The 23455-nt window shown below is 39.2% G+C and overlaps 2 protein-coding genes across 2 annotated transcripts; both read right to left on the bottom strand.

Moving 5' to 3' along the window:
* Positions 1-4934: 4934 nt before the first annotated feature.
* Positions 4935-6965, bottom strand: LOC122645654 (nuclear poly(A) polymerase 3-like). The gene is made up of 5 exons (XM_043838972.1): positions 6902-6965; positions 6706-6783; positions 5808-5915; positions 5133-5195; positions 4935-5045 (listed from the first exon to the last, which is right to left on the bottom strand). Exons 1-5 carry the CDS (start codon positions 6932-6934, stop codon positions 4950-4952), a joined length of 378 nt encoding a protein of 125 aa, XP_043694907.1. The 5' UTR covers positions 6935-6965; the 3' UTR covers positions 4935-4949.
* A 4128-nt stretch (positions 6966-11093) lies between these two features.
* Positions 11094-12658, bottom strand: LOC122644910. Its single transcript, XM_043838276.1, has 2 exons — positions 11518-12658; positions 11094-11422 (listed from the first exon to the last, which is right to left on the bottom strand). The coding sequence occupies exons 1-2, from the start codon at positions 12656-12658 to the stop codon at positions 11094-11096; spliced, it is 1470 nt and encodes a 489-aa protein (XP_043694211.1).
* Between the last annotated feature and the right edge of the window lie 10797 nt (positions 12659-23455).

The following is a 23455-nucleotide window of genomic DNA, read 5'->3' as shown; positions in this document are numbered from 1 at the left end:
TTCTTTGTATTTCTGGTTAGGCAAGGTCAGACCTAATCCAGGAATCCCAATCCTCAACTAAGTAATATCAGCAGACTGAAGGGCAGAGAGCATACAAGAAGCAGGATACTGAGGTACTAACTGAGAAGGGTGCCACTAAAGGGTGACTCTCTCTCCCAGATAAAGCTCGACCCCGCTCTGAAAATCAAAAGCTATGTGCCTTTAGGAAAGCACGAGAGCATATGTGTACTCATCCTTATCGCCATCATCAATTATCTAATCCTCGTTGTAAGGCTACCATCAGACCTGCAAATAATACATGGAAAAGTTAATCATCATACATAACCAAGAATGCCCAGAAAAGTTTGACTTTACCTGATTAATAGTCAAGTCGTTAAGTTGGTAGCACACTTGGAGATCATCAACGGCAGTGCACTTGTCAAACCCTGCTCCTGACTGGTTAGACTTTTGATTGAAGGGCAGGAACCCCTGACCAGGCAACTAGGAATACTGTGGAGTATCACTCCAGTCAGTGGGATCAATGAGAAGACTTTGTACAGGTTCCCCTATATACCTGTCAGAAGATGGACAATAGACCCCTGCACTTGCACAGCTCATAGCATGATGTATGGCCTGGACCCCAGGTAATCTCTCTCCTCCCTATAACAGTGGGACCCACCTCTGAAAAAGTGTGTAAAAACCTCTAAAGGGCAGGTGCGGATAATACCCTGACCAAGGGTCAAACCCCAGTGCAAACCCCACTGAGATTCAGCTTGCTGAAATCTTTAGACGATGGCACTGGGCGATGTAGACAAGGCCCAATGACATCACCCAGTGAGTGAAACAGCATATTTTAATGGTTTTTAATTATGGGGACCACCCAATATAAACATGGGCACCCTCCATAGATAGAGGGGAGTCTGAGGGACCACCTCATACCCTTGGTTCACTGTGGACCCCACCAGTGTGCCCAGAATCACTTAGAATCAATTTAAAAACCCCTTTTTAAAAAAGGCCTTCACAGCCAAACAAGCCTCAGTGTGGGTTGGGCCTATAAATAGAAGTGCCTTGGGCTCATTTAGAGCCCTTAGCACTGTTGGAACTGTGAGGAGAGAAAGGAGAGAAAGAAGAGAGGATGAGGAAGGAAGAAAGGAAGAAGGAAGGGAGAGCTGCTCTCAACCCCTAGGCCTGGATTTTCGTGCCTCCTCTGCACTGTTCAGGTATGAATACATATGTGTATACCTGTTGCCTCCATCCTATCTCTGTGGTTGATGTGTTTCTGCTCCCTGGACAGCCCTGAACAGCTAGGGTTTGCCCTGGACAGCTCCAGATCTGCCATGCAAGCCTTGAGCATGGGAGATCTGAGATTTTTACTTAATTTTATAATTCTGATTTGCTGTTCTTGAGAGCCGAATCTGGCTGTGCATGGCTACACTGCCCAGATTCACTTCTGGTTGACAGTTTGGAACCCTGGATGTAAACCATGGCTACATAGACCTAACCCTAGATGATTGCAGCCATGGAACATCAAATTACATCTAATTCCAGCCCTGCATGTGGCTAAAAGTGAGGTTCATGCTTGAAGAAAACCCTATGACACTATTCACTGGGTTGTCTGGGCAGCCTCTCACAACCAAATGGTGGCCCTGATGGAAGATCCATTTGGATCAAAAGGTAGATCATCCCAGGAGCTACCTGACCCCCCTAACATGCAAAGGGATTAGATTTGAGCATAGCCTAAAAAGCCCAACCTTGGGAACTCAGCCTAATGTCGATTTGAGGGCACTGGGCGATGCACCCAACACCCAGAGCCATTGCCTAGTGAAGGAAATGCTGTTGTTTTTGCAATAAAACCTAGGGGATCTCACCCAATGGCTGTGGGACAGTGTGGGAAGGTGGGAAATGACATAAATGCCCTTCCCCATATCTGTCCATATTAAAGGAATGCTTTAAAACCCTAGTGGGCCCCGCAGGTGAAGGAAACCCTGCCTGTGCTTGGTCCTACAGCACAGACAAGCTGTGGACAGCACTGTGAACCTAATCTGACCTTGGGTCAGGTACAATCACTGTCAATGACCATTTTACCCCTGTGCCACTGACTCTGGATGATGCACCGGGACATAGACCTAAGGCCCAGTGCAAGGCCCAGAGATTCCAAGTGAGAACCAACCAAACACCGGGTCAACCCAATAAGCTTAGGTTTACCCTATGACTACCAGAGACAGCTTGGAAACCTAACATGACAACTTCTGATTTATATCTAGGATTTGATCCCGCGCTCGAGGTCAACAACCAAACTGCTATTGGAACTGAGTTTGCGACTGAGGTCCTAGAACATAACTCAGGTGAGTGAATAATATTATCATATGTGCATGTGTAATTATGATATTATGCCGGCTATTAAGAATTATAATTATAAATGTTGTGTTACTTACTTCTACTTCAAATTACTCAAATCACTGCATAATGACTGTCTGTTGATCAACACTGTGAATTCTTATATGATGATTGTGAATGTTATTAGACTAGATGTCGTAGTCGGCTTGGAAATGAGGCCTGTGGTAGCCCATAGAATGGGATGCAGTTGACACCACCAGACTCATACGATGCCATATAGACATGGGGCTAGAGTTTCATCACCCGTGCTACGCACCCTTGCCAACAGGGGTTAAGGTGTTGGATGCCTATGGGGCCGACAATATGTATATGAGAAAAAGAGAAAAGAAATGAAAAGACACCGGAATGGTGAATGAATGAAAAGAACACCGGAATGGTGATTATGAGCTATATGCTGGGCTATAAGCCAGAAATGAAAAGAGAAAAGAGAAAAGAAATAGATTGTCCCACGGGTTAATCACAGAGGGCTGGTCTGGCTGACCTTGGTGAACGAATGCGGGAGCTGACTGGTCCTCTTCAACAACTCAATGGGTATATCGCGGGAAGAGGTAACCAAGCCTGCACTAGGTATACATGTATTGGGGATTGTAGTAGTACAGACCTGACTTAGTTGTATTGTTAGGTGGCTAATAAATAATCCGAACATGCATATCATGTAGGATCATGTGGATTGTGGTTGCACGTGCATGCATGATGATATATTTGCTCACGAGCTCAGTGGGGCTCACACTCTACTATGTATGTTTTTCTTAGATGATTTTTCAGATCGATGCCGCTATGGCATGGAGGCTCATCTCGAGGAGGAGAGTCCTGGTTGTTACGATGATGTTGGTGTGGACCTCGACGAAAGTCATACCGATCCTGCGTACATTCTCGGTGGTCGTTGATGAAGACCGTTGAAGAGTGCACGTGATGCTTTTTATCTTGGGGACTCCTTTTTGTTTTTGTTAGGAGTTTATACAATAAATCAGCCTTTTTACGACGGGAATTTTTCGTGGCAAAAGATTTTTTCCGTCCCAAAAAAAGTATTTACGACGGTAAAAATTCTTTGCACAACCGTCGGATGGACTGCCGTCGTAAGCTTTTACGACGGAAATTTGCTATGTGTCGGTTCAGGATGTATATACCACGACATACTTGTATTGTCGTATCAAGTTACCTATATACGACGGATAATATTTCGCCGCATACAAAAAATTTAATACGACACACTCTCCTTTCCATGGGATAAAAAAACATTAGATATGACAGATTATGAAATCCATGGTATAAGAGCAACTTATATACTACGAAAATGATTACTGTGGTATATAATAAATTATATGGGACCTGCTACGCTTGCCGTCGTTTTAGAACTGCCTTATATCCGACGGACATTTATATTATATACCACAGAAAGGTAACATCTTTTGGCATGGAAAGAAAATTCCGTTATAAAAGGTGTGATATTTTTTTTAAAAAAAAATTTATTTACAATATATAAATATTCCTACAAATATACATCCAAATTTCAAAATGAAAGAAAAAACATCGTTATTAATTTGAAGATCAAGAGGCGTTCAACAAGAAACACATCTCCACTAGAGAATTCCTCTCGAACCTTGATTGGATCTCTAGCAAACCCCGAGTATTCTCTGCCAGCTCCTCTGCAGGACCTACTGTGCTATGGTTCTCAAGGCGAGGAAATAAATCCTTGAAAGGCTTCATGAACCGTTGTCTGCCAAAGAGCTCACTTGCTGCAAGGTATATGCGGGTGGAATTATTGAATCCCATAGCATGCAAGATGAGAGCAACCTGCACAGAGAGAACTATTTAGAACAATGCCTTCATCAAGTTCACCGTGAAGCATTATTAAAACACCGGATTGGCATTTTCAATAGTTGCCTCAATGTTGAACTAAGCAAGAGACCAATTAGATGCTATAGGGATCCGAACTAGCTAGGCAGCAATTAGTTAAATATATGTGCATGAACATTCAAAATTCCAGAAATTGTGTTGCTAAAACAGTAGTACTATCAGCCTAGCTACTTCAATGTGAGAACAGCAGCATATCAATGCATATCGTAACAGAGCAAAAGTTGAAAGAGGGCAAGAAAGAAATGAAAGAGACAATAGGCACTAAAAAAAGAATCATAAGTAAGAATGTAATTGAGATACACAAACTAAAATAAAAATACGCTGAAACTAAAAACAATAAATAGCATGCTCAGGAAATATGCCACTGCATATGGGATTCACCAGCTGTGCTCTAGCAATAGGGATTTCATTCTTTTTCTTGTTTCCCTTTTCTTGGGGGTATGCTATATCACTTTCAACTTGGCCATGACGGGTTTTGGTTTGTCACATAAGAGTATAAAGGCACGAGTAATAACAAATATCCCCACCTAATCATTAGCTTATCTGACTACAATACAATGCTTTTCCTTCACAGGATTAATGATAAGCAGCAAAGCATCTCAACACAAGGAACATAAACAAATAGCAGCCTAATCAATTGATTTTCACATTTAATGTGTCTATGAAAAACAATCATGCATCAAGTTCAGATTAATTGAGATCCCATTGAATTTAAATCACATTAAAGGAACTTTAGCATCCTTAACACAGTGGATCTCCGAGACTTCAGGTCTGTTTTGAAGCATATTGAGCAAAACAATAAAAAAATCTTCCTGCAAAATTTCAAAAACTAAAAATCAAGACACTAATTGTTCCATCTGACTGATTGAAAACCTAAAAAATCAAATGAAGGAACTCATGTTCATGGTGGCAAACAAAGGGCCAACACATAAAGCATCAATATCCGACTCCGACCCATGAACCTAGTAGGACCAAAGGCACCAGTTAATAACATCCAACAGTGTCAGAGGAAAACCAGAAATAAAATTCAATATTCGAACTTGAAGTTGGAACTCAATGTCAGATATTAGAATTGAATTTGGCAGGAAAAGGTAAGAGTTGTTCAAAAATGATTCTGACAACTGATATCTGAGTTGGTAGCCCAAAAAAAGTTTCATGTCTAATTCAGGTTATCCCCTTTCTATATGGCAAGTTGTAGCTTAATAGCCTATCACAAGTGGCAAAACAAATAAATTGTATTATGTAAATGTGGCATATCTAGGCAGTCCCTCCTTATTTGAAGGATCAGAATCTGCCAGAACAAAACCCCCAATAGGCAGAAAACTCTGTCACTACGGCATTAAAGCACAAAGCAAAACAAGAGAATCTTCAACACATCATTATCCTAAAATTAATTTTAAAGAAATGTGTAACATAGAAGTGCCATAGCTCCCTCTACACTGAGATGTTGAAGCATAGTCAGTTCAATAAAATGAAATTGTTGAAAATATGAGAATATGAAGAATCAATAGCATTAAACTACAGAAGGATGAAAGGAAAAAGGAAAAGAGAAGGGGAGCGAGGGAGAGACTTACACCCAGCCCATATGTTCCATAGGTTAATATTGTTGCAGAAGTGCTCATGATAAGACGCCTAGGAAATCGGCATTGCCATGCTACCTTCTTAACCCACGCCAATACTATCTACAATATGACTCAAAACAGCTTTTGTTTAACATAACAGATACATGGAAAACCATCTGAACTGAACAGCAGTAACTGATTCTCCAAGAATTAAAATCAACAAAAGGAAGTAGAGTCCTTAAATCAATCATTAGAAGTGAACAGCTGCAAGTGCGTCCACCAATTTATTCACACAGAAATAGCGTGACGGACGAAGTTGTAGACATCAAAACTAGACATATTATATACTTGGGGGAAGTTATAGATTAGAGTTTTCCTATTTCTTCAAAGTTTTGATAATCTGGATTCAGTTAGGGAATGCATGGTTAAAGGCTGTAATGGCCTAGCTAGTTGCTTTACTCTTGTCCAAATGGAATGAAACTAAAATTTTGTGCGTCATATCTGGTTTCCAATCCACATGCACTTGTTAATCCACAAATACTTGTTACTATGTAGCTTGGGCAAGGTTTTCTTCAGCAAAAATAATTGAAGAAATTTTTATTCAATATTCAAAGATCCCATAGACAATTTAATATGACTACCTCCACGCTACACCAGAGATTGATTTGCATCAGATGCAATCCCATTTCCCATAAATCTTGGTGCACAGCAATGGCACCAGTAGAGAGACCACGGCGGTTATTCCGATACGGAAGTCTTAAAAGGCAAATATATATATAGAGAGAGAGAGAGAATGACAAACAACTGCAGGCGCCTCAGAAATGCAATCTTAAAAAAAAAAAAAAAAAAAAAAAAAAAAAACGTTACTAAATCAGAAAAGGAGGCCGGAGGGGAAGTCACAAAAACGAACCTCCTTAAGTTTCAAAATAACTTCTTTCCTCTTGAACTCCTCCTCAGCAGATGGAATGAGTCCTTCATTTTCCATGAACTACAAAATAAAACTTCCAAACAAAAATCAATAAACCTCAAAAACATCACAAAAAAACGCAACAGTAGAGAAGAAAAAAAGAAAGATAACAAGAAATAGAGCGTTTAAGCTAAGGTACCTGAAGCAGAGATTGTGTCCTTTCCTCGTCCATACGGATCAAGAGAGCAGGATTCACTGTAGATTGACACTTGGACATTCTTTGCTCCACCCCTATGCTTCTAGAAGACAACAATATGTATAAGGAATAGAATTATTATTAAGGGCTACCATCAGCAGAAGAAAGCTTTTGCTTCAGCTCCAGAATCTCCCAACAATTAAGTTATTTGAAATGAGTTAGCACACCAAAGAAAATTTGACAAGACAAAAACAAGAGCAGCAGATGTTGCATGGAGCTAAATGTTGGGCACTGGGCAATAAATAAGCAACACATCCATAAAGCTGAGATTAGGATCAACGCACGTATAATGGATATTTACAAATCTGTTTATCCATCGAGAGAGCCAAGTAGCAAAACAAAAAAAGAAAACTAAAGACAAACTGACAAATGACAAACGTCAAGGTAAATGAAGAGTGTCTCCAAGTTTCACCAAAAAAAAAAAAGTGTCTCCAAGAGTGACAGAATCCAACATTTAGAGTAAAGACCAGCTTCTCAAAATGAACCATCCCAACCACGTAAGCAATGCTGCAATAACAACCTGCAATATTGTAGAGTAAATAAATGATGGATTTATAAATGACCAGCAGTTGTAGTAGACATATAAGAAAATTTTACTTGGCAAAAGGAATAGAATTCGTCAAATTAAATAAAAAAAAACACCTTAAAGCTAAAAGCATAAAAGGTTTATTTAGAGGGAGAGAGAGAGACAGAGAGAGACAGAGAGAGGGATGGAATATACAGCAACCACAATACCATATAGAAAAAACCTCCTAAGTGTAATGGATAATTTCCTTGTGTTAAGTTTAATTTACCTTAAGAAATAACAATAGATATCCACCTCATTTTTGTTGCCCTCGCATGAATAGCCTAAAAATCTCCATCTCAGCCTTCAATCCATTTATCTCTTCTTTTTGTTCAGCAATAATATCCTTCAATCCACTTATCTCTTCTTTTTGTTCAAACCCTGCCTCCTTTAATGTTCGTACCTCAGTCCGCAACTCTGCATTCTCTAGAGCAACTGACTTAGCGCGCTCTGCTGCCGTTCCATGTATCCCTTTCGGAGTTAATCCAACTCCGTACATGCGTACCCGACGAGTATCTTCACCCACATTACTCCTGAAGATTCCATCTTGCATGGTATGGTCCCCAAGTTTTTCTTCAGGTTGGTTGTTAAGGTCATGGTCCATCTTAGCCTGCATTTGACAATACAGACCTGAGTTAAACAGTATTAAATTTACATTAGAAGTTTTTTTATTAGATTATTAAGCTTACAATCATTTCTTCTGCAATGGGGTCTGAATAAGATCCATCTTTCTTTGTATGAGTGGAACAATTCCATACGAGGGAGGTCCTTCATCTGGGTGCTCTTTATGCTAAACAACAATAATAAATTAGTGATAGAGAGTATTAGTAAGATCTTAAACCGGGTGAACTATAAAAAAACATTTATAATTAAAAATTATATTACCTTCCTCTCTCGAATTACAGCGAAAGGAGTTTTTCCTGTGGTATGCAATGATAACAGTTTGGCCCTATGATCGATATTACGTTCCGATACAACCTACCATTGTTCAAATACACACAATTATATGAGCAATATAATGTGAATCTACTTACTATTCCATTGTTTTATCCTATGGTTGGCTAAATTGTAGGTGCCATACCTGACTACTCTCTTGACTCCATGTCTCAAGGAGTACGTTCCATTGTTCTAGTGGAACACGTTTATCTGTATGAGCTAGCCTCTCCTCATGTGTGGGATACTTCTTAAACACATTTACCTTTAGACCATGCTTAAAGTCCCTCCATCTTTCATTCAGTTTAGTTTCGATCCATTTCCTACAATTCTCAGGGATGTTGAATTTTTCCTGCATACAACATAAGATAGAGTTACTTAAAACGTAAGAAACAAACACTTTAGGAAAATAAAAGAATGGTATTTGTTTTTTATATTACATATATCTTATTCACTGCATCATCTTTTAGAGGTTGGGGAATTTTCCTCCAATCTGAATAAGATACAGGTAGCAAGTGTGCATCTCGAGCTTTAACTCCTATCCAAGTCATCAATTGTGCAGTTCTCTCATTGCAAGGTTGGCCATTATCATCTATTTGTATGCTAATTTTTTCTCCACTAGGCATTGACAAAACCTCCTTGCCCCGAGCTGGTCCTCTTCCAGACTTTCTAGGACCTGTAACAATTGATATTAGGTAAATACACATATTGACTACTTAGTTTAATAGACAAAAATAAAAGTAAAGATGTTTGTGCTCTTACCTGTTTCCTCTGAGCTCGTGCCATCATAAAACTCATCATTACTCATTGTTGACTAGCTGTTTAAAAATAAACAATTGATGTTAGTGCAATGACAATACATAAACTTGTATTTGTAAAATAATAAAAAAGGTAATAGTATCGCATTGCATACATACTCATCATCAACCGAGACTGGTCATTCAATTAGACATATTGTCGTCATCTGAACTTGCAATTTCATTGTTTAGTTCAATGGGGGTCTGAACTATCATCCCTTCTATATCTGATCTAGTCGACACAAAATCTGTGTCACCTTCATGATTTGAAAATTGCATATTTTGCCTACGTTGTATTGTAGTTTGTGTGTCTGCATGATTCAGAGCATCATTTGCCTCACCTTCTAAGTCATATGTATCCCTAATCTTGGTAGTCACGGCAACGTGCCAATCCGACCTTTGAGGATCTGACACATAAAACACCTGCTCTACTTTTGAAGCAATGACAAATGGCTCGTCATTCACATTTTGACCACTATATTTCAAGTGATTAAAATTTACAAGTGTAAACCCGAGCTCATCTTTCTCCACTCCTCTATCAGGATGAGCCCAATCACACTTAAATAACGTTACTTTAAGATCCACTGAGTATTCTAATTCTATTACTTGTTTCAGAATACCATAATAAGTAACATGTCCCTCAATAGGATGCTTGTCCTTCTGACTTGAAAAGCTATTAGTCAATGCAGTTATTAGACCCCACTATTTTGAGTTTTTCTATTAATCTCATGCACCTTACTATGAAACCTAATCCCATTAATAATGTATCCCATATAACTTCTTGCCTCAGAGTTAGGACCCCTAGCAAGACATTTGATGTGCTCAGGCACCTCAGTCCCATTTTGCCGGAGTTTCAATATCTGATGATACAAAATGGGTCAGAATAAAATTGCAAATTTTCATATAGTAGATTATTGAAATTTTTACACTTACATGCTCATTGAACCATTTTGGAAAGTCCCTATCATGTAAATCCATAACCTTTTTGGGACGAGAGTTACGACCTAACTGCCGTTTGATTTCTTTCAGGTGGAGTCTATAATTGAGTGAGGTCAAAAAATTAAAATTCAATTACACTTTAATATATACATATCAAATACAGTATTGAGGAAATGAGTGAAATGGAATTTTATCTCTATTGTGTACTTACTGTTGGTATTCATTTATTCCATTCCTTTGTAATGGACTAGCACACACCGATGTGTTTGATTCCTTTCTCTCATTTCGAGATGTAACAGCTCACATTTCCCTAGGGGCCGACCTATGCTTGAGAATATGGAATGTGGGTCTTCTACATCCAATGAAACATCATTTCTGGATGGCCGATTCAACCTCATTTCAACACCTTCAAAGTATCTAGAACAAATTATTGTACACTCTTCCGCAATATATCCTTCAGCTATCGAGCCCTCTGGCCGACTACTATTGCGAACATAGTCTTTAAGTTGCTTGAGGAACCTACACAAATCCACATTTGTGATGAATATTTAGCCACAAATTTTATATAGAACATGAATAAGGCATATTATTATATATACAACCTAATAATTAAACTCTAACCTTTCTATTGGATACATCCAACGGTAATGTACAGGACCAGCCAAGCTCGCCTCGCTGGCTAAATGAACTATCAAATGCTCCATATCATCGAAAAATCCAGGTGGAAAATACCTTTCAAGGTTACACATTGAGACAGCAATACTTTGATTAAGCCTCTTGAAATCCTCCTCTGAACCAACTTGACTACATAAATCTCGAAAGAACTCACATATCTCAATCAATACTTTACCAACATTCTTGGGCAAAACACTACGCAAGGCAACTGGAAGAAGTTGTTGCATCATAATGTGACAATCATGGCTCTCATTCCTGAAATTATCCTCTCCTTGACTTGCACATTACGTGAGATATTACTAACATAGCCATCTGGAACCTTCACACCACTTAATATTGTGCAAAACACCTCCTTGTCCTCATTGGACAATGTGTAGTATACTGGAGGTAAAATGACTTTATCCCTGCCTTCAATAATCTTTGGATGAAGATCAACACGGATTTTCATATCTTTCAAATCTAGACGTGCATTCACATGATCCTTCGTCTTATCTTTCATACCTAACAATGTCCCAATGATACTATCACAAACATTCTTCTCAATATGCATCACATCTAAATTGTGACGAATAACATTATTTTTCCAATATGGCAAATCAAAAAATATACTCTTCTTCTTCCAATTAAATGGGAGCTCTGGCTTTTGTAACCCCCTTTTTCTCTTCCCCCCCCATCCTTGTCAATATTATCCTTCCCAAATGGGGGAAACTGAGCACCCCACAGCTGTTCCAACACATCAAAACCAGAAGGTGTCTTTGGTTGCACTCTATGTTCCTCATGACCATCAAAACTTCTTCTATCACTACGAAATTTGTGATCAGGAGGAAGGAATCGACGATGGCCCAAGTAACAGTGTTTTCTTCCATATTTTAGCCAACGTGAAACTGTATTCTTGTTGCAACATGGATAAGCCAAAGCACCTTTCGTACTCCAACCTGAGAGATTCCCATATGCCGGAAAATCATTAATGGTCCATAACAAGCATGCACATAGCTTAAATATTTCCTTCTTATATGTATCATAAGTCTCAACGCCAGTATCCCACAATTTTTTTAACTCATCAATCAATGGCTGCAAATATATGTCTATATCATTCCCTGGTTGTTTTGGTCCAGGAATAAGCAATGTAAGAATCATGTTAGGAGCCTTCATACACATCCATGGTGGCAAGTTGTAAGGGATCACCACAACAGGCCATGTACTATGTTTTGAGCTATTCATCTTAAATGGATTGAATCCATCACTTGCAAGCCCAAGCCTAATATTACGAGGGTCCTCACTGAAATCCGGATAAAGCCTATCGAAGTCCTTCCATGCTTTGGAGTCAGCTGGGTGTTGTAACTTCTGATCATCTACACGCTCTTCATGATGCCATCTCATATCAGATGATAGTTTAGATGACATATATAACCGTTGAAACCTTGGAATCAAAGGGAAATGACATAATATCTTGACTAGGATCTTCTTATCGTCTGATTTATATCTTGATATGCCACATTTATAACAAGACATGGCATTTGCTGTCTCATTCCGATACAACATGCAATCGTTGCGACATGCGTCAATCTTCTCGTAATTGAGGCCTAAGTCTTTAATAATCTTCTTGGTTTCATACAAAGACTTCGGTAACGAATTCGGCTCGGGAAATGCTTCTTTCAATAAGTCAAACAACAATGAGAATGCTTTGTCACTCAACTTGCAGAGACATTTAATATGATAAAGCCGAAGAATGAAAGATAGTTTTGTAAACCTTTTGTTTCCTGGATACAATGGTAAATTTGCATCTTCCATCAACGTTCATATTTCTTCATTGCTATACTTTCCCCCTCTATATGCACACTTGTGCCACCATCATCAATCCTTTCATCTGCATTTCTTCCCAACATCTCATTTAGCATGTTATGTGTAACATGATAGATATCTGATGAATCAAGTTCCGCTGGAGTTTTACGGAGAGGGGTGTGTGAAGATGATGCTTCCCCATGGTTATTCCAAATTGTATAGTTCCTTAAAAGTCCATCACAGACCAGATGTTCAGCCACTTCAGTCCGACTTCCCCAAAGTTGATTTAGGCACTTTACACATGGGCATAAGATCTGAGTCCCACATGCTACATTAAAGAATGCATAGTCTAGGAATTTGTCGACCTCCTGCATGTATAGTGCAGACAATCTAAAGGATGGATCCTTTGATCTTTCAATCCAACTCCTAGACATAGTTTTCAGACGTAACTGGTAAAACAAAAAAAAAATGTTGACACATAAATTCAGCACTCAGTATTCACCTACAGTATTAACAACAAAAATTGAAACAATAATTTCCATAAGACAAACTAAAAAACATTTTTATGTAGACTCCATTGAGCTAGTTCATGGGTATCCAACAAATTAACGGTGGCAAAAGAGCTGTTCTGTTGTAGGTTTATTAGGGCTTAGGAGTTTAATCTAGTTCACTAAATGGTTTCTGCAACAGAAACAGATGCCTTCTTCTGGCAGATGATTTCAGAATCATGCTGCATAAAAAGGTGGCTAGATCACACTCAAGCTATGTTTAGGTTGGTCTGGCCCATGACCAAGCTCAGCCAAACCTCCTATCCCTATGCTTAGTGCAGTAACATCATGCAAGGGCAAGTAAATAATAAGGCTAGGTAAATAATTCATAAGTGTTATATAATATAATCGATCACAATATTATCTATTGCATATAACAAAATATTATGGTACACAACATGTATTACAATATGCCTATATTTACCATTTATCAAAGGTTAGGACTATTTCAAGTCCACCCTCCAAGAGTCTGTGAAGGCAGTCTGGGAGGGTGTAGTTGCCCAGGTTATGGCCATTGTATGTATCTGCTTATCTTTCATCTGGTCTTGGGTTGGGTTTGGCTGGCTGAGACCAATACGAAGCCCTTATTGGGAGCCTCATGACAAAACAGAAAGTCATAATGCTGTACTCGATTTCAAAGTTAAAGTCACCTGGATAATTAACATTTCCCATGAAACTGTATCCATTTGTTTCTGTAACCTTCCTTGATAGGTGTTAATCTTTCAACCAACATATCACAGCACTCACGGGGGTGATAATAAACCAATTGACCATCTACATTCCTCAATAATATTGTCTTTGGTAATATCGTAGTGTAGCTACTACCCCATATTCTATTATTCCAATATTCTATTCATAGCACTTTCTTTCCAATCACAGGATCAAAGTCAATGTATCCTAATGAAATTTAGAAATAAGACTACTAAAGTATGAAAGCATAAATAAGGCTCAAAGTATTGATTCAGAAACCCAAAACTTGAGACAACCCAGAATGTGATAAAGCAGGGGAAGTGAGGGAGGAAATTAAAACATAATCATTATCGTCATAGCAAATGAACTAGAGGGACTCCCTGAATCCCTCTTTGTTATGTCTGCATCAACTAAAGTACTGATTTAATTACCCCGTGTGTCATTGACTGTGATCTCAAACTTCTTGACCTATGTTGCTTCTTGTGTTCATGTATGTTATTGTCTTTATTTTCAAACTATATTCTTTGAAGGCTCCATCCATGTTGTATATTTATGCATGACAAACTTCTTTGCAAGTCATGCAGTATTTGCGGTGATCATTCCTAAGCTTTCTTCCTGGCAATTTTTTTTGATTTGGAGAGAAATCATTTTGCAGCTTGTGTTGGCTGAAGCACATGTGATAGATGGATGCTGCTACATTAAACAAAGTGGTAAGACCTGAGTTTGCATGGATTTCTGTTTTTATAATGTTCTCTTCTGATACAAGATGCAGGATTTTATACCTGACTTTCCTCCCCCCTCTTTAATTTTTTTGATTTACTAAGAATTTACAAAATTTGAATTAGCTTATTGCTAGCTTGACCCAGATTTTCTGAAATAACTTGAACTTCTAGTTAGAATAAATGAGAATGATACAAGAGAAAGGTGAATACACCGGACCAAGATACGATCCAAAGATGAATAGTTACACAGTCTACTCTGGTGTTAATGTCCAATTGTGTGATAAGAGTGATGTCTTATTTTTTCCCTAGTCTGGCTAGTTCATCTGTTAGAGAATTAGCCATCCAATGGAAGGAGATCTTACTGAAGATGCTAAGGAATGCGATACTTCATTGGAATGAGATAGTCATCAAGGGCCCTTCCTATCTGTTGCCAACCAGTTGACAATATGCCTGAATTCATTTCAATTCTGAATTATATATCTAATGATTGCTCTAAAGCGTGCCAATCTAAGACTAAAACTAAGTGTCCACTCAAAACCGTCCACTGCAGTAGGGCCATTGTGTGCATGAATAACTCCCAATGCTATTACAGACAGCACCCAATAGCCTGGAATGCTAGGATTTCATTAAGAGCATCTTATGAGATGGAAATCCCTGCAGATGAATCCATGACCAATGAATCCGTAGTAAAGGAAATGAGCTGATCATCTCTGTCCATGTTAAAATGTTGATGCGTTTCACAAACCTGTTAGGACAGATTTGGGAAACTAACCCATAGGACATCATCGCAGTGACCCAGATTTAGAGAACAATAGGGAAAAAATAGAGAAAATCAATAACTAATGAACCAGCCAACCGATGAGGCTGAAAAACTGGTCAAAGGCTGGCCTATACCTGCTGTACTTGTGGCTAAAATATTATAGGAAACCAACTGTTAGATGTTGAGTAACAACGGTGGACAGAAAATAGTAAGTTTCTAAAACAAGGATAATTCCCATGTTCCTGTGTCCTTGTGAACCTACAGGTTTGGACAAATGTATTCCCAAAAATGAGGAACACCTTATCAAAATTGGGCTTGAACATATGGCTGGTTTGGCTGGAATCTTTACGGAAGTCTGAGATCACATAGAAAATACTGTTGCAGGGAGTGAAACTGAGAAATAGAGCTAGCAGAATATGGAATGAGTAGTGACTAAACTAATTCAATAGGAATGGAATTAACAATGGTAGAACCCAACCCACAAAATTAGAGTTTCAGAATACCTTGGTAGTCACCCATGCACTCCTTGTATAGCTTTCTGAAACAGAGAATAAGTGGAAGGAAAGAAAGGGGATATGACCTGGTTTCACCATCAAGGCCTGTTGGATGCTTCACCACCTTGGGTTTGCTACTGAATCGCCACAGTAGCTTGCATTTCATGGGGACACACAATGTTTGCCAAAATCGTGGGGCATGGTTCCCCCTACTTGTATTCATAAATTTTGAAGCATGAATTCAGATTTCGTAACTCTCCATCTGTAGGAGAGACTTGACTAACAAACAAGTCAGAAATTAGTAACTTTTCTAGAAAAGAAATCTGATAACTACTTCATAAAAAGAGAACCGAAAATAGTAGCTCCTAGAAGATTTCCTAGCAAACTAGCCCCACCAAGTAACAACCAAGAGTTGTCCGAAGCTGCTCATCAGCCAGTTAGTTCTGGTTTGAACCAGAATCACTTTCATGGGACACTGTGCCCTTATTTCTGTTCTCATACTGCTTAAGATCTGCATCAAATGTTTCTAGCTTGTCTAAGGCAGCACACCATTTGAAGTTTGTTAGTGACTTTGAATCTTGTTCATGAACCCAAGTCTGGGACCCACATTCACAAAAGCACACATCCATAAAATGCATTGTTTACATCCGAATATACTTAATCATAGTTGTAGATAAGGCAGACCTGTCTTGATCTCTTTTGGTGAATTTTCTTGTTAATTGTTTTCTGCACACAGGGATGTAAATGATATAGATATCTATATGGCAAAGTGTACCGTACAGAATCTTTTCAGAATTAATAAAATATTTCTTGTTCTCTGTAAGAAATGATCCATACAAGTATAAACTTTATGTGCTCCAAACCCACTATACTGACAAAAAGTGGAGGACATATCATCTATATTTTTTTAGCTTTCTTTTGGGTTGGAAATTGCTACCCATAATTTGGTTTGCATTCTTGAGTTGGTGGACCATTCACAATCAGCATGTGCATTTCTTATGACATACAAGATCGATATTTTTATTGATTTGACCATATAGTTTTCCATGTTGGCTGCAGGGTGACTCCTACGGTGAGACACATGATATCCAAATAGCTAGATTGGATTTGGGAGTATTTGTTGGGGATTTGGCTTTTGAGGAGGATGCAAGCAGGTATATAAGCTATAAAATCTTGTTTACAATCAAGGTGTGGTGGTCTTGTTGATGTCTATTTGGAGAAAGCCAATCCTTATAATTGCTTTTGTGAAGGAAAGTTCTCTTAGATCATGATGTGAATGAATGCAGCCTGTGCTGCCTTATGAGTTATGGTCCACTTAGAGATGTTTTAGAAAAAGCGATGGAGATTTGCCACAAATAAAGGATGAATGCACAACAGAAAGAACTTTGGAGAGAAACAACCGTGACCCAAAAATCAAATTGCATCCTAAACAGAACCCTAAAATTTAGTAGCTCTCCATGCGTAGGAGAGACTTGACTAACAAACAAGTCAGAAATTAGTAACTTTTCTAGAAAAGAAATCTGATAACTACTTCATAAAAAGAGAGAACTGAAAATAGTAGCTCCTAGAAGATTTCCTAGCAAACTAGCCCCACCAAGTAACAACCAAGAGTTGTCCGAAGCTGCTAATCAGCCAGTTAGTTCTGGTTTGAACCAGAATCACTTTCATGGGACACTCTGCCCCTCTTTCTGCTCTCGTACTGGTTAAGACCTGCATCAAATGTTTCTAGCTTGTCTAAGGCAGCACACCATTTGCAGTTTGTTAGTGACTTTGAATCTTGTTCAACATAACAAAGAGGGATTCAGGGAGTCCCTCTACCTGTTCCAGCCAAGGCAATACATTGGGGTTTTACATGCAAAAGCCCCCAAATAATGAAAGTGAATGACTGTATATTGCTCAATGAACAGTATGCAAAAGAAATTTTACCTGCAAAAGCAATACCCTAAGTAGCTGATTCTCCTCCTCGATGAAGCAATTCCTAGAGCCTCTTTTGTTTTCTATTAGCTATTATCCTCAAAAAGCTGTTGAAAACGCACAATCAAAGAGAAGGATAACAGAAAGATTGAAATAATAGAGACACTGAGAGCAAGACACTGACCAGCGGTAGATTGATAGGGTGAGGGCGATAGATATCCGTGAGATATTAAGGACGAGGGGTAGAGAGATGAGAGCTAGGGGAATTCGTAGGCGATAGCTAGGGATCAATGAGAGAGATCAATTGAGGGCGAGAGAGACAGAGAGAGGGCAACAGATATGAGAGGAGTCGGAGGCAAGAGGGATTGGTGAAAGATTGAGGGCGATAAGATTCATTGGGATATTGAGGGCGACAGAGACGGAGAAGTTCGTATCTGCCGGCGAGAGTGGGAGTGATTTGTACGCGGGAAATGGAAAAAAATAAAGAGAGCGCGAAAACAAAATTAAAAAAAAGGAAAACGGTTAGGGGTGGAAAACTAATACGATGGATTCATTATTTAACACGTGCTATTTATAAACTTAATTGGATGGTGCAATTATTCCGTAGTTTTAGGAAATATGTATAGAACTATTTATCATGGAATTATTTTACCATCTTAAACTATAAAACTCTTAATATCGTGAATACGGCTTTTAACAATGGAATTTAATTTTTGTGCTAATAATGTAAATATTCACCGCGGTACAATAAATTCTGTCGCTACAAAATGTGTAACTATGGAAATAGAAGAGCGTCGGGAAAGATGGGACATTTAACCATGGAATTATATTTCTGTTGTAAATAACACTTATTAGGATGGAAGAAAAATTCTATAGTAAAAATTGTGTCGTAAATGACCCTTTTTCTTGTAGTTAACGTTCTGTTGTAGGCTTTTACTTTCTTTTCTTTTGGGGCTAAATTATCTCACCCTGTATATATGTTTGTTTATATTTCTTTCCTTTAGCTTTCAGCTGTGTAGTTGTTTATTGTGGGTAGAACTTGAGCGGGAATGTTCCAAAACACTTTTTATATATGTATATGTATCACTTTCTTTCCCGTACTGCTACGCTTTCTCTTTATAATTGTAAAATTGTAGTTTATCTGCAACACTCTGATCTTGCCTTTGGTAAAGTGAACGAATGTGGTTTCATGAATGTAATAACTGCTTCTAGATCCGTGGGATTTGGCGGATTGCCGTTATGTAATTCGGGTCACCTACCCAATCCTCCCAGGGGGTGGTTTGGGGTGTGACAGAGCTTGGTATCAGAGCATGAGGCTCTTCTTACATTCATGAAATGCAGATTAGGGTAAACAAGCTATCAATATTAAAACAAGTAACAATTAAAAGCTGCAAGGGAGGTAGACAAAAATAAAACAAAGTGCATAATTTCTATTAACTAAAAGATAACTACAACTAAGCCATTACATAAGTTTTAATTACATGGACTGAAATGCAATAAATACATAGCTGATAAAAAAAAAAACCTAAACTAGATACATCCCAAACTAAGAAAAATACATGAGCAAAGAAAAATAAAAAAGAGATAGTCATAACCATGTAGCACGAACTGGTAAGAGCTGATCAAGAGCTACTCAGTAGGAGGTAAGTCATCTGTAGGAGGCTGTGTCTGGGGAGAGTCAACTCAGTAGAATATGTCCCAAAAATCTAAGCGCTGCTCAACAGACCCTACCTTGCTCTCCAAAGAACGAAGCCCTGGTCCATCCTGGTCCCTAAGTCTGAAAGGTGGGTACTGAGACTCTGAAAGTGTGTCATTATCTGTGTCTACTCTGAAGGCCCTGGAATCTAAGAACTAGTGGCACCCGTAGCCTCATAGGCAGGTAAGTCAGTGAACCGAGTGTCAATATCCTCAAAGCCGCCCTGATCCACATCCTCTGCACCCATGCCCTGCCTCTCACCATGCTCGCCCTGGATGTCCTCTCCAAAGTCCTGCACCTCCTCATCATGTATATCATCACCCAACTCCTATCCAATCCCTCATCTACCTACTGCATCGCAATCTACTCCTCACCCTCTGGTGGATCCTCTCCTAGCACCTTCATCTTCAAAATGGAAATCTTATCAATGGGCCTGGATCTGTCCTTCTCTATGAATTCTCCCTCCAAAGGAACCCCAAAGTACCAAAAGACTAAAGTGAGGAACTTCCCATAAGGAAGGTTCCCATCAGCTGGATTCCTAGCATGATAAAGCATCACCTGAAGTAAAAGATATGGGAGGTTTATGACTGGACCCCCCTTACCAGCTTCCAAAAGAAAAAAAGTGATGTAGGCCCTCATCATGGATATACTACCCCTGTTACCGCCCTTGGGGTAGATATTATAGGTCACACACCTACTAATGATACAAGTACTAGGCTTGTAAGAAGTCTCAGACCTAGGTGTGTCCCATGATCCTGTCAATGCTTTGAAGACCCTCTTTCTGGTCTCCAATGAAAACATCTCTGAAATGTCCATCCGTGGCTGATAATAACACCTCTCTCCTGAGTTAGATAAACTCAGAATCTCTACTAAGCAGTGGTCAAACTAATATCCACTCCCTTCACCCTACTCTCCACCCCGAACTCCTATACACTGGAAGGCACTAGGTTGCAGTAAAAGTACCGAACCAAGTTGGGATAACATGGCTCGATGGGTGTCAACATGGAGGTCCAACCCAAGATGTTGAACCTAGTGTAGAGACTATACTAGTGAAAGTCCTCTATCCGGACCACTCGCCCATTTACAATCTTTAAGGATTTGAAATTCTTCCAATCCTTGGCATGCTCGTACGTAGAAAAGAGGAATTGATCTAACTCAGGTTCTTCCGAAGAAGAATCATCTCTAGGAGATGAAGGAGGCACTGAGGAAAATGAGGAATCCTCAGATTCAACTCGAAGTCGTTTCTAAGCCACAGATTTCCTGGCCATACGGTGGCTTGTAGACATTTTCTACAAAAAGAGAAGAAAAGAATATAGTTAGGGCAAGAAATTTGGTAAAACCCTAGCCAAAATATTAGGAAAGCAAAAGGAAGAGCTAAAATAGGGAAAAAAACTAAGAAATCTTACCTAGGCACGTGTAGATTCGCGAATAACACAAGGAAGCGCGAGGATTTGGTGTGGAATGAGTCCCACTACCCTCCAAAGACTTTTCGTAGGTGAGTGGAAGAGTTTAGAAGAAGTTAGAAAGCAAATGGGCCCCTCTCGGACTCATATACTGCACCCCCGATTCTCTGGGCGATGTGGCAACGCCCAGAGACATCGCCCAATGAATGTAATTTTGCTAATTTGGGCTATTTGCATATAAGGACTTGAGATTTAACCATAATAACCCTAATGGACATAAAAATATGAATTTTCTTAATTAGCAAATATATATATATATAAAAAATATATGTAATATAATATATAAATAATTAAATTAATTAATCAAACAAGTATAGATTACTTAAAGCTAAGGGAAGACAACTTCTATTTTGGAATTTTTGGTGGTGTACATATAACATGTTCTTTTGTTCTCTTGTTAGTGTAAGAACTTGAGGATAAATAAATATATTTATATCTATGAAAATTGGTGTGAGTATCAGATATTTAGTTATTACGTGCTAATACTGTGATGTACGAACCGAATGGTCTGATGTAATGTAAAACCAAACATAGATAACAGGTATGTTGCATGCATAATTACAACGTATAGGGAGCGTAGATCTTGCCTTACCCAAGGACTAGGTCAGCCAAGAATAGGTTGTCTCACCAATCGAAGCACTTAGACGTTAAGGTACCAGCCAACCCAAGAATTAGTTTCATTGATCTCTAGTCATTTAAATTCCAGTAGATATGAACTTAATTCTTCTAATTAAGTATGACCTGATGCTTAGAATCATTTTCTATGATAGGACCTACTACCTCAGACAAGGTTGGAGACCCCAACATTATGATTTACATTAGACATCTACGAGAGAGACTGAGACGGATACGACTAGTACTACCCCGAGCCGAGAATCAATTGGATTTTTACTTAGCCCTTGCTGCCATTAGTGGACCAGGAGAGTGAGACTATTTTATGTCCTTAGCTGAAGAGGTAAGAGCCGACATAGAATTTCTGCTTGCGATGGAGTTTGTGATAGGAAGGAAGTTGGAGATGCTTGCCTGTTAGATCAGGTAAATAGTTAAAAACCCTTTTATTTAAAAATTTGAAGCCTCTCATATAGTGTCATGCATAGCATACTGATACATAAAATGCTTATGAAAGAGAAACGAAACACAAAGCAAATGAAACATCTCACTATAAACCAAGACAATATATCTAATAATCCACCTTACTAGTGCTACTCATGAAACTCATTGGAACTGTGGACTAGGTTTGTACCTGCTCTAGTTGGGAAATAACTGTTGACCCCTATGGAAGATATTGGAATATTAAACATGCTCCTCTTTTCAGAGAAGCCACAATGGTCAACACCAGGAGAAGTTCACTTGGTGATCGTAAGGGGAAACAACCACGAGTTGTGCTGGAAGTTGAATTGCCTAACAGAACTGAGGCTCAAAATTCTGAAGCATCGGCTGCTTTGTCAGAGGCACCAGCGGCTGCACAAGTCACTGCTGCAGCACCTCAGCCAAATGTGGCAGCCAGCGATGTGACTGCATTCATGACCACAATGATGCAGACCATGCAACAACAACAGGAACTGCTTGGTCAAATGTCTACACAGTTTGCAACTATGATGCATGAACGCACAACACTACCACCACCACCCAACCGGCCCGTACTATTTCCACCGCCTGTGCCTCAACATTTAGCAGAGAACTCTACCACCAAGGTTATGGAGAGATTCAAGAAACTTCAACAGCCTGCATTCTCCAAGATAACTTCTGAGGTAATGCAACCAGAACGGTGGATCAGTGCCCTAGAAAAGGCATTTGAAGTACTTGAGTGCATGGATGCACAAAAGATTATATGTGCAGGTTATCAGTTGCAGAATGAATCCGAAGCTTGGTGGAAAGCAACTAGGCCTAATTTGGAAGCTGCTCACCCAAATCCCATGTGGGCGCAATTCAAAGAAGTCTTCTTCAAGAATTATTTCCCAGAGAGCTTCAAGGATAGGAAAGAAGCTGAATTCATTGCACTGGTGCAAGGAACCAAGTCAGTGCTGGACTATCAACAACGATTTAAGATCTGTTCAATTTTGCTCCAGAGCACCTGAAAGGGGAAGTTAGTAAGGCCAAGAAATTTGAGAAGGGACTCAAAACTGAGATTGGGTCAGTACTGTCAATCATGGACATTCGGGATTATGCTCAAATGGTCGACAAGGCGAAGACAATTGAAGATAGGTTCAACGAAAAGGAAAAAGAAAAGGCTATGACGTCGCCTGGTTTGAACAAAAGGCCAAATAATTTTCAAACTTTTGGGTGGCCAAATAAAGTTTATCGAGGAACAAGTTCAAGCCCGAATCCGACTCCATATCATAGGCCGAACGTGGGTTAGAATTCTTTTTGCCCCACATTTAATCGACCTACTTAACCTGCTACGAGTCAAGAGACAACAGCAGCTTCTCCAGCCCGACCAGCAACAGGTCAAGTGAGCCAAGCCTCAACACCTGTTGCTCCACCCTTTAAGTGTTACTTATGTAACAAGGAAGGACACA

The sequence above is a fragment of the Telopea speciosissima genome, chromosome 11, assembly GCF_018873765.1.
Source record: "Telopea speciosissima isolate NSW1024214 ecotype Mountain lineage chromosome 11, Tspe_v1, whole genome shotgun sequence".
Classification (NCBI taxonomy): Eukaryota; Viridiplantae; Streptophyta; class Magnoliopsida; order Proteales; family Proteaceae; genus Telopea; species Telopea speciosissima.
The sequence above is the reverse complement of the archived record's forward strand: the minus strand, read 5'-3'. Positions and strand labels throughout refer to the sequence as shown.

Bases quoted from the DNA above. Each gene is read 5' to 3' on its own strand.
- LOC122645654 (XM_043838972.1), bottom strand. From the start codon at position 6,934: ATGGACGAGGAAAGGACACAATCTCTGCTTCAG. The intron at 5,916-6,705 runs GTTCGTTTTTGT...GTCATATTGTAG, and splicing joins TTATTTTGAAACTTAAGGAG to ATAGTATTGGCGTGGGTTAA. The intron at 5,046-5,132 runs ATGAGTTCCTTC...GAAATTTTGCAG, and splicing joins CTTTGTTTGCCACCATGAAC to GAAGATTTTTTTATTGTTTT.
- LOC122644910 (XM_043838276.1), bottom strand. From the start codon at position 12,658: ATGGAAGATGCAAATTTACCATTGTATCCAGGAAACAAAAGGTTTACA. The intron at 11,423-11,517 runs GTTACAAAAGCC...GTCACAATTTAG, and splicing joins GGGGGGAAGAGAAAAAGGGG to ATGTGATGCATATTGAGAAG.